The 10,243-nt window shown below is 37.1% G+C and overlaps 1 protein-coding gene across 3 annotated transcripts; it reads left to right on the top strand.

Moving 5' to 3' along the window:
- Positions 1-3,985: 3,985 nt before the first annotated feature.
- On the top strand, positions 3,986-8,940 carry LOC118808247 (NACHT, LRR and PYD domains-containing protein 1-like). 3 transcript variants are annotated; one of them, XM_036570785.1, is made up of 7 exons: positions 3,986-5,177; positions 5,300-5,517; positions 5,761-6,008; positions 6,153-6,263; positions 6,347-6,506; positions 7,675-7,713; positions 8,062-8,940. In XM_036570785.1, the coding sequence occupies exons 1-7, from the start codon at positions 5,134-5,136 to the stop codon at positions 8,331-8,333; spliced, it is 1,092 nt and encodes a 363-aa protein (XP_036426678.1). In that variant the 5' UTR covers positions 3,986-5,133; the 3' UTR covers positions 8,334-8,940. The 3 variants fall into 3 exon arrangements, with proteins under 3 accessions (XP_036426678.1, XP_036426676.1, XP_036426677.1); XM_036570784.1 differs by having other exon boundaries at positions 5,137-5,177; positions 5,269-5,517; XM_036570783.1 differs by having other exon boundaries at positions 3,986-5,517.
- Positions 8,941-10,243: the final 1,303 nt, after the last annotated feature.

Raw genomic sequence — 10,243 nt, 5'->3', positions numbered from 1 at the left:
TGTACACTGTCACTGATTCAATGATGAATGTAAGGAAAATGCCCTCTATCAGAGCTGAAACATGATAAGCCTTTAATTTTTCACAGCAAACATAATTGGTCTGTATGTTTTGTGTGGCACAGTAACAGTGACAGTTTAGTCATGCTGATGGTAAAACCAAAGGATGCACAGTTAAAGGCAAAGTCAGCATTATTTTCATTCCGTCTCACCACAGCAATGTATTGTTTGAGGAAGGAAATACTGAAAGGAGGAAGGAAGTAAAAGTGTGAAAAGTGCAGTTAAGTACTTTGGGCCAGTGAAGTGGACTATAAAGTCTCTTGTGAAAAGTGAACAGATCCATATTTTTGCTCCAACCTAATTTGCGATGCATTTGGATCGAGCAAATGCAGGCCATCTGACGGTCCCTTCCCTAACTGAAGACTGGTTTGAGAACCACTGCTGTAGATAGAGTGCAAGAGATTAAAGTGAAAAGGTACTAGTTGGTCAAAATGTCTGTAGCCACCAGGCACAGAGCTGTGGTCAGCCTTATGAGCTCACTACGCACATTGCATAGGGCCTAGCAAATTAGGCAAAGGCCCCGCTTCCTCCTCGTGTTTACAACTTTGATGAGATAATGAAGAGAAATTAACCATCGGGTCACGAAAAAAGAAGAAAAAAAACACTATGAGAGTGAACTGTGGGAACAGCAATCAGGAAGACTTGTGTTCCCTCCTGTCCAAGTTTAATGTCAGCACATAACAGTAGCGTTCAACAAATAAAGGTTGATGTGCTACATTTGATGAACGCCAACAGGCAAGAGTGCTTACAAACTGCAGCGTTGAAAGTATAACCATGTCATATGTAAACGTGTTCATATGCACATGCACAAAATGAACTTGTGCTTTGCAGCAGCAGCCTCTGTGGAGACCAGTTCAGTCCAGACAATATATGGGCATTAGGGCACGGTCCATATAGGCGCACATGATTTTAAAATAAGACGGTAATTTTAGTCTCTCAGTCAAGATTTAGTTACAACTCTGGACCAATGCAAAATGGAAAGAAATTGATTGACACTGAATAATGATTAAATACTGAGTTTAAAATGTTGATTAGCTGGGTGTACTGGGCAATATGGATGGGCATCTCTTAGTGAAAGGTAATCTGAGAGAGGCTTAAATTTGTCATCAGAGGAGTAAGTGTTGATTGTACCTCATTGTACCTCATTCTGTTCTGTATCTACTTATTCTTAGACTGATAGATGGAGCAAACTGTTTTAGAGGAGGGAGGATTGTAGTGGGAGCACTGAGGTGTCAGGTGTGACTGTGTGGCAGTTGCAAATGATTTGCATGGCTCACAGGTCAGGAAGGAGGGCTCCTTTGTAGATTTTGGCTTAGGTCCCCGGAGAGGCCGGGACCAGCTCTGACCAGGCAGATCTGTTCACTCTGGAGAAGACTGATAGATTGTAGTAGAATTTTCCCACTTCCAAGATACCTAGAGGGTACCGGAAGACCGTTGTGGATCTTTCCTACTCAATTTAACCCCTGCATCAGCTAATTTAGAACCTTAAAATCCCTAAATAGTTTAAAATGGTTAGGTTACAGCTAAGGAAACACTAAAATGTACGGTGCAGGGACACTCCAAGACCAAGATCTGGAAACTCTTGCCATGTAAATATAAAATGTTTAAAAAATATTATTTTTTTTATTTATAGGTGATTTTGATTAACCTTAATTTCCCTAATTTCAAATGAACGATTTAAAAAAAAATTAAGCATTTATGACATTGATTAAAACAGCACTTATAACTCACCTGTCTGTACTCAGGTTGACTCAGCTGTGTATCTTATTGGCTCTGGTGGCAGCCAGCAAATAAATGTAAACATATTTGGTAAATCAAAGGTAGATAAAACTGTGAAAGTTTATGCATAGAGCACTTGTATCTGTGACTTGAGGTATCTAAGATTGTGTCCCTTGTTAGTTAGAGACACGTAGCCAGCACCTTCATATCACGCTGATCACTTTATTTTTGTTGCACTGCCTCCAGTGTTAATGCTGCTTAAGATTCCAGTCATGACCTTCATCTCATATTCATCTTATTTGTCTATATATACTGTTCCTGACTCAAACTTTCCTGATGCATGACTTCAGTCCTCTTCTCTCTATACCTCTGTGATTATGAGTCTCTAGCTCTAATCCAGAATGTCCAAAACTGGATGTTTCCCATTTACCCTTTCTACTGCAGCATTTCCAGGTCCTTTACTTTCTGTTTGACTTGCTCTCACTTACATGTAGTTGAAATGTCACTTAAAAAGGAAATCTGTTTAATCTTTGATTGCAACTTTATTTGAATGTAGAGCTTAGTTAACAAACCTTTGCATATACCTGTAAGCAGTTGTTATTCCATAATCACAGGGCTAGTTCAATGGATATGTTAATGGATAGATATGTAACCTGATATCAATCCTGAACCATCTGGATGTTTCAGTTATGACCTTAACAGTCAGTCAGACAAAAAGAGTTAATTACCAGTTTCTTTCTTGTGAAAGAGGAGCCAGCAAAAAAAAAAAAAAATCAGTGAAAGGGGGAGCAATGATTTTATATTAAGAAAAAATATTGCATTTCAGTGATTTACTGAAACAACTAAGAGTGTATTCTTTTTTTTTGATTGTCTCTGTGTGGTTTATATTCATGACAATGTTATTTTTCCTCATCATCTACTTTCACACTGAAGGAGTTATGTTTATTCTTTAAATAAAGGAAAGTCCAACTCACGCATGGTCGTCGTTTGCCAGATACATCAATGGAACCACATCACAAAAGTTAAACAGTTGAAGTTTTAATGATTAGTGGACACTGTTCTTATACCTTCAGCTGGGATTTAATGACTAAAAGATTTATTTTCATATGTTAATGTAATTAGTATGATTAACGTATTGGTTTTCAATTGATGAAATGCACATCTAGTAATGATTAGCGTGCACACTTTTAAGTATTTTTATTGAAGTCCACTTAGTCTCTTTTGTATGAAATGTTTTTCTAGGGGTACAAACACAGTCCTGGAACTAAATCGCTTTTGTTTTCTTGTGTCGCATCGTTCTCCACTTTTTATTATTATTCTACCCTTAAATGATGAGGACAGCAAAGATCATAAGATGTAGAATCACTAAATTTGCTAAACAGGTACAGTGTCCTACCCACCACTCATGCAAGTGAAGGGACATTGTCCAGCCTGATGGTGGCAGCATAGGCCAGAATTTCACATTTTGCCCTGTATCTTCTAACCAGTAGATCTTAACCTGTGAACTGCTCCTAGATTTTTCACCTGATTTTTCCAAAATTGGTGACAAAAGATCATTATACATATTTTTTAGGTGCACTGTACATATGAATACACTGTTATGCAAACTCTGCTTAATTAATTTACATGTGAATAGTTTATGTTCAGGGAAATTCCACTGACTTTTTAAAAAGTCTACGTAATTCACTCGTTGAGAAGCAAACATAGTCACTGAAAGTGGTTTGTTGTGAAATGTATTATTGTATAAAAGATTAGCGACTCAGATTTCTTTACAATGGTGATGATGGGAACATGGGGTCATAATTTCTACAACACATATACAGCAATTTATTTTCTATCCAAAATGATTAGTGATGGCTGTCTACATGAGTTGTATTGTTGGCGATGTTGATAATGATTAGTGGTGAATCTGAAAAAATACACTTTCTTTGGATACTGTTTCGCCCTGCATGTACCTCTCCACCTTAAATGGATTAAAAAATGTTTAAGGCCAAAACCTCATTGCAAAACTATCGCAAAACAGTGTCTCAGACATGTTATGCAATAACTTTCTGTGAGGTGGTTTATAGATGCTCTAAACACTTCGGATGTCTAGTTTCTCTCATCGCCCCTGTGAACAATTCTGACTCAGTAAGTTTCTCAACAGCAGAGCATTTCGCACCAAACTGATCTGGCTTTCTTTGTTTATGTCTTAAAGATCAAATCATACAATTTTAAAGATCAACTTTAATAATTCCTTAAAACTACTAAATTATTAAATAGTTTGTTTTACAACTGTTTTTGTATCAACACTAAATGTTTGGGCTGTCAGGTCCAAGATTAGTCCATGGATTAGTTTCCTTAAAATTGAACAAAGACAGAATAAAAACCAAATGCTAGGATGCCAATGTTAGCCCGCCAGTTATATATATTGTAGGGGAAAACCTTTTACATTAAAGTGCTCTTTGTTTGCATCTTGATTTAAGCACAGAGCTTTGTAAACAAACCTTTCAGTATACCATTTTTTTTTTCTTATGAAAGAGGAGCTCGCAATAAATAAATAAATAAGAAAGTAAGTGGGGAAGCAATGAGTTTACAATGAAGTCTTAAGTTCATTACCAGGTTTGTGTTGAGGATCTGTTATGCTCAGAATCTCTTGCATGTGTCTATCAAAATAAGTTTACGGTGCCATGAGAATGAAAAAGTTATTGAAGTTTAGAGAGACCATGAGATTGTTACAATTTTTTGGACTGTTATCTTGAGAACTTATTTGTCTTGTGATCTCAAGATAAAAAAAAAAGTTATTTTCTTGAGATGACATTTCTCTTGTGCTCTCAAGATAACAGAAGTTGTTTTCTTGAGATTACAACTTATTTTTCTTGTGATCTCAAGATAACAAAAGTTGTTTTCTCAAGATAACGATAATCTTGAGGTCATGTGAAAAATATATTGTTTGTTGTTTTTTATGATGAACTTGAGATCGCAAAAGAAATAGACTGTGATATTGAGAAATCAACTTTTGTTATCTTGGGATCATAAGACAATTAAGTTGTGATCTCAAGATAATAGTCCAGAAATGTATGCCTAGCTCATAACCTCTCTAGACATCCTTAAAAAGTCATCTTATCATCGAGTGTATCTTACCTGCTATTTTCTGTCGTACAGACAGGCAGTGTGCTTTGCTGCCTCAAACTGATTTTAAGTAGATTTTACATCGCCCAGATCTTGAAAATGACACCAGCAGCAGAAGCTGGGAGTTGAGGTTGAATCAGCTTGTGTTCTCAGGCAGTGCGACTAACACCTAGTCCAGTGTAATTTTTCATCTTCTGTTCTCCACCTCAGCAGCCCTTGGAAAGTGCAGAAGTATTCATTCCTGAAATGGTTGAAAGCCATTTAGAAGATGAGAACAGTGAGACGTACAGGTGCCACATCCATTTGATTCATTGTGTTACTTAGAAAAAAGCACCACAACCATGATTCAGATCTTGCATCTTGCATGTTTTCATCCTTCAGAAGCGTCTTGCTTCTGTCTTCTGCTCTGCAGGTTTCGGTGCCTTTATGCTGGTCAGTTTCAGTGCAAATTGACCAACCTTGTTTTTGACATGGAGGGGGAAGGGGAGGTTCTGTACAAAATAGTCTCCTGGGATACTCGTCTGTTGGATGGTTTAGGCCAGATGCAGCCTGCAGGACCCCTGTACGATATTGACTGCACTCAAGGTTCAGTTAGTTATCTGCACCTCCCACACTGCGAGATACTTCATGGTAAATATTTTGGCCAGTGCTGATGCTGTTTTTTGCTGACACTACTTGCACAATTTATTAACCTAATGGGGTTTTCTGAATCAGCTAAACAAGAAGAAAGACTTTGTAGAAACCCTGTCATTACATTTGTTGTCACATCCCAGTTGAGAACTAGTCTGATAGTTTTGTGCCACATGAAGGCAGTGTAAAGCTTAATGTATTGTTTGTGAATAGACTGTAAATTTTATTCTTAATATTTTCCAGAGAAAAATCCAGTTGAGCAGTCTGTGGCACATTTCGCTGGTGACAATATAGAGATCATGCCACCAGTAAGAGTGACAGACACGCATGTGGTCATTAGCATCCAAAGCCTCTCTCTTTTTGGCCTTCTAAAAAGCATGATATTTGATGCCAGTCCCATTAGTGCCCAAGTGCTACTGTTCCACAAAGAAATGCCTGGCAGGAAAAAACTGCACATCCACTTGTTGCCAGTAAACGTACCAGTTGAAGAGGTAATCAGCATTTTACAGTAGTTTATTGTACTGCCATGTGTGTATGAGCAATGATGAAAAATGATTGTTATTTCTTGATTACTAGTGTTTTCCTTGAACCTCCTGGCTCTAACAATTCTAACTAACCATTTCCTGTTACTAAAGGTAGGAAAAAGGCACAAAGGCAGCATATATTTTGAGACAAGCTCCACATGCCAACTGACCCCTGGTAGATACTACAAACTGTCCTGTGACCCTTATGTATCTCAGCCAAAGGTAAACAACAGACTATGTAACTTTACCAAAATCTCCAAAGCTTTGTAATATTTACACATTACACTGCCATGTTGTTTTCTTAGGCTGGCAGATTTGACTATGACTATGGGCCCAACTATCATCCCACATTTGTGGTGTTCCTTCATGCTGACTATCTTACTGTAAGTCTTATGGATGAAGATGGCACTGAGGTTTGGGAGCCACATGACATCTTTCTTACCGGTAAAAAATCTGGTAAAACAAGTAAGTTTTTCTCTGAAAATGTGATGTACTGAAATTTCATGCAGTGGGATGTGATGGAAACTACCTTAAAAATGTTATCAACATTATTCATTTTCAGAACATCTCGTAAATACTCTTTGTGGATAAAGTTACAAAATAAATCCACTAGAAATCTGTCAGGTCATCAAGTTCATGTGTAAATACTTCAAATGTTAAATTAAAAAAAAAAATACGGCTATATTTTAGTGGCACACTGCATGTTCTACGAGCATGCTGTTACTATTAGTGTCATCTAATCAGGCCTGGCTCTAGACTAAAGGAGGCCCTAGAGAAGGTTATACTTTGGAGGCCTTCTTTTGCCTTCTTACTGCTTTTACTCTACACTCTCAGCTAATAGCTTAAGTTAAAGGATGTAATATGATGATTAGAAGAACTGCACTTTTACAGCAAACTATTGTTGAGGCAGATAACGCAGAACATTGCAGAGAAATAAAACTGTACAGAGTAAAATGACTGATATTGGCATACCTGCATCACCTGCATCACCTCTTTTGTGTGCTCTTCTCCTGCACCGTCATAACATTATTATTATTATTATTATTATTATTATTATGTGAGTTGATTCTGAGTCCTGGCAACCAGTTTGGGTCTCCTGAATATCCTATCTTTTGTTTTAGTCTTTAGACTTCTAAACATTAGCAGTAATAAGAGGCCCATGTAGAAATGCCTTGCCCTGGACTTATCATCTTTTCATACCCTAAGAGAGTGGGTGCCCACTTTAAATCAGTGATGTTTTTTGTTGATGCAGTGCAATGATTTGGAAACCCAAGGCCAGTGGTCACCAACCCTGCTCCTGGAGATCTACCTTCCTGCAGAGTTCAGCTCCAGCCCTAATCAACCCCACCTGATCAATTTAATTGTTGTCTTAAGAAGTCCTTGATTAGCTGAAGGAGGTCTGTTAGATTTGGGTTGGAAGTGAAACCTGCCTCTATGGTAGATCTCCTGGAGCAGGGTTGGTGACCACTGCCCTAAGCAGTTGCCTATTTTGCCCAAAGCTCACACTGGCCCTGCAGTTTTTACTATTTCCTTGCCAATTAAGGTTGAGGAAAGATTGTGGAGATACAATATACAAAACTTTGTACTCACTAAAAAGTCATTGTAGGCAATTAACCTAGTTTCACCGCTTCAGGTTGCAGCACAGAGGCAGCCCTGCTCAGAGTGGACACAGGTATGACGTTCTCACTTGTTTTCTCTGATTTAACAGAGGGTTATTTTACATTTCTGCTCATTTATCTCACCAGTGTTATGCATTACCAATTCCCACTTGCTGTCTACCAATTCCCTATAACATGGAAGAAAGTGCTTATTGCCAATTCTTTGTGAGTCATGATTGGCCACCAGCACCGTTGTTAAACAGTGTGACAGGAACTAATCCATTTTTTCCCACACACTGACAGCATACAGCATGGGTTTATAGTTATAATGGAAAGTCTATAAAATTTGTACTTTGGTATGCTTTTGAAAGAATGCTTTAATTGTGGTTTGAATTGTATTTTATTCTTTGTTTGAATTTCAGGGGCTGAGTTTATAGATAAACAAAGAGAAAAGCTCATTCGGAGAGTTTCCTCAGTAATGGAGATTGCAGACTGCCTAAAAAGCAAAAATATGATTAGTGATGAAGACTACAGTAATGTACAAGCTAGAGAAACTTCCCAGGAGAAAATGAGAATCATATACACAGTTATCCAGTCAGGAGGAAGAGCTGTGAAAGCAGAATTCTATGAACTTCTTAAAGAGAAGCAGCCTTTCTTAGTGGATGACTTGGAATCTGGATCTAGTAAGATGTAACAGATCTTTGAAGAAAACGTCAACCATCTGAAGGTGTCAACTGTCAGAGAAGTCAGTTGTGGAGGCAGTCTCACCACTGTCACAAGCTCATTTGAGATGGTGTTAAGATTTACATAATATGATGCCACCAGCACTTGAATGTTTTTTAGACTGAGGACAAACTAATCCAGGAACAAACTGTATTTTTGCCCTTTCTGTGTTTGTAAGACATGAAGTTATTATGAATTATGAATGTGATGATCCAATTCACAGTGGTTTCATTTACAGTACAACAATGATTGATAACCACATATCTCAGAAATGTTTCTGCATCAGTGGTTATGTTTCATGTTTTATTATTCATATGATACTGAGTGTTATTACTGTAGATTAACTGGAAAGCCTTTTGTTCTTTTTTAAAAACTTTGGCCATTTATTTGTCTTTTATTTGCTAAAAGACTCCATACTGGCTCATAAACAACAGCAGCATCAGAGTCCAAGCATTGTTTGTTTGGTTAATTTGTTTTTTGAACCATTAAGTAAAAAGAAACATGTATATCATGTGTAATGTAATGTCAGAATAAGAACCGAGCACATTTTCTGTCGAAGAAACCTACATTTAAGCAAACTGAATTTGATTTCGAGTATTTCTGTTAGGTCAGTGATTTGATGTTATGATGACGAGCTGTTGTAGTTGAGTCTACACACAGTCAAGAGAACAAAGGTATGACTTTTTCATCTACATCATGTTAATGACATGTTCTTAAACCAAGTCAGATTCTTAGGACTATTTAAGAGTTGTGTGTTAGTGTAACCATTTCCGAACCTCTCCTCAAGGAAGCCCAGTTTTTTAGCTACCATCCAGCATTTAGTTTAGCTAATCACTCCATCATTTATTTAAATCAAATATGCTGCTGATTAACTTAAACAAATATATGCAAAGGCTGGAGCTCACAGAGAAATTATAAATCAAACCTGTGTTCCAACATATCAATAACTTTTTAAAAAACAATATCATCTTACTTTTTACTGTTTTCATGTTCATTTGTAATTATTGTAATGTTATCTAATGTTCTTACTGGCAAAAGCTCACTTACTGCCAAGATAAATGGTTTAAAGTTTTTTTCTTGGCTGCCTCTGACTTTTGCTAGTGTCTGGCACAATGTCTTGCGTTACATTCTCAGTCGCTTTAACCTCTTTTTCTACATTTGTTTGGGTGGAGAGTGATCAATGTGGGGTAACTGTGTAGCTTTGTGATTTGCATAATAGTCCATATGTAATATTATACAAATCTATGTGTATAGTGATGCTAGGTTGTTTACAATTCTCTTCTGTGATTTTGTGGCTCCAGTCCTATGTTTTTTATTTGTTTTGGCTCAAGATGCTTCCATGTGACTGTGGACTAGCTGCATAAAAGTCAGTGCTCACAGCAGAAGACAGTGATGTTTGAACTTTGTAAGACATTACAGGCAGCAAGGCAGATTCCTGTGTCATGTGCATGCTGTCCACATGTTCCAGGCTAGGGCATTTCCTGTGTTACGCCTTGGAACGTCATAGCAGACTGCAGTACTGTCAGTGCCTGTCTCGACTTGTGAAATACAGGAGTTATCCCTGTTACATAATTGGTTTTTTTACTATATATATATATATATATATAAAACACACAGACACATTAAAATACATACTTTTTTGGTAATATTTATTAAAATATATAAAGTGTGAAAATATGGATGTTTTAATATAATTCAAAGAAAAAACAAACCATGAACAGCTTTCAGTTCAGTAACATTTAGACTGCCCTGATTGTAGATGCAAATACAGCAACATTAGTTTGCATATACTTTTCAAAACCACATTCAAATCTTAATTTTATGAAGAAACTGTGTCTTTGCTTTTTCTCATGTGAATAAGTTTATGCTTTGGATTGTTTC

Source organism: Colossoma macropomum, unplaced genomic scaffold (assembly GCF_904425465.1).
Source record: "Colossoma macropomum unplaced genomic scaffold, Colossoma_macropomum, whole genome shotgun sequence".
NCBI lineage: Eukaryota > Metazoa > Chordata > Actinopteri > Characiformes > Serrasalmidae > Colossoma > Colossoma macropomum.
Note: the sequence above shows the minus strand (reverse complement) of the source record. Positions and strands in the feature narration are given on the sequence as shown.

Excerpts from the sequence above, each read along its gene's own strand:
- LOC118808247 (XM_036570783.1), top strand. The coding sequence starts at position 5,229 with ATGATTCAGATCTTGCATCTTGCATGTTTTCATCCTTCAGAAGCGTCT. Across the intron at positions 5,518-5,760 it reads ACACTGCGAGATACTTCATG|AGAAAAATCCAGTTGAGCAG; the intron begins GTAAATATTTTG and ends AATATTTTCCAG. Across the intron at positions 7,714-8,061 it reads CCTGCTCAGAGTGGACACAG|GGGCTGAGTTTATAGATAAA; the intron begins GTATGACGTTCT and ends TTTGAATTTCAG.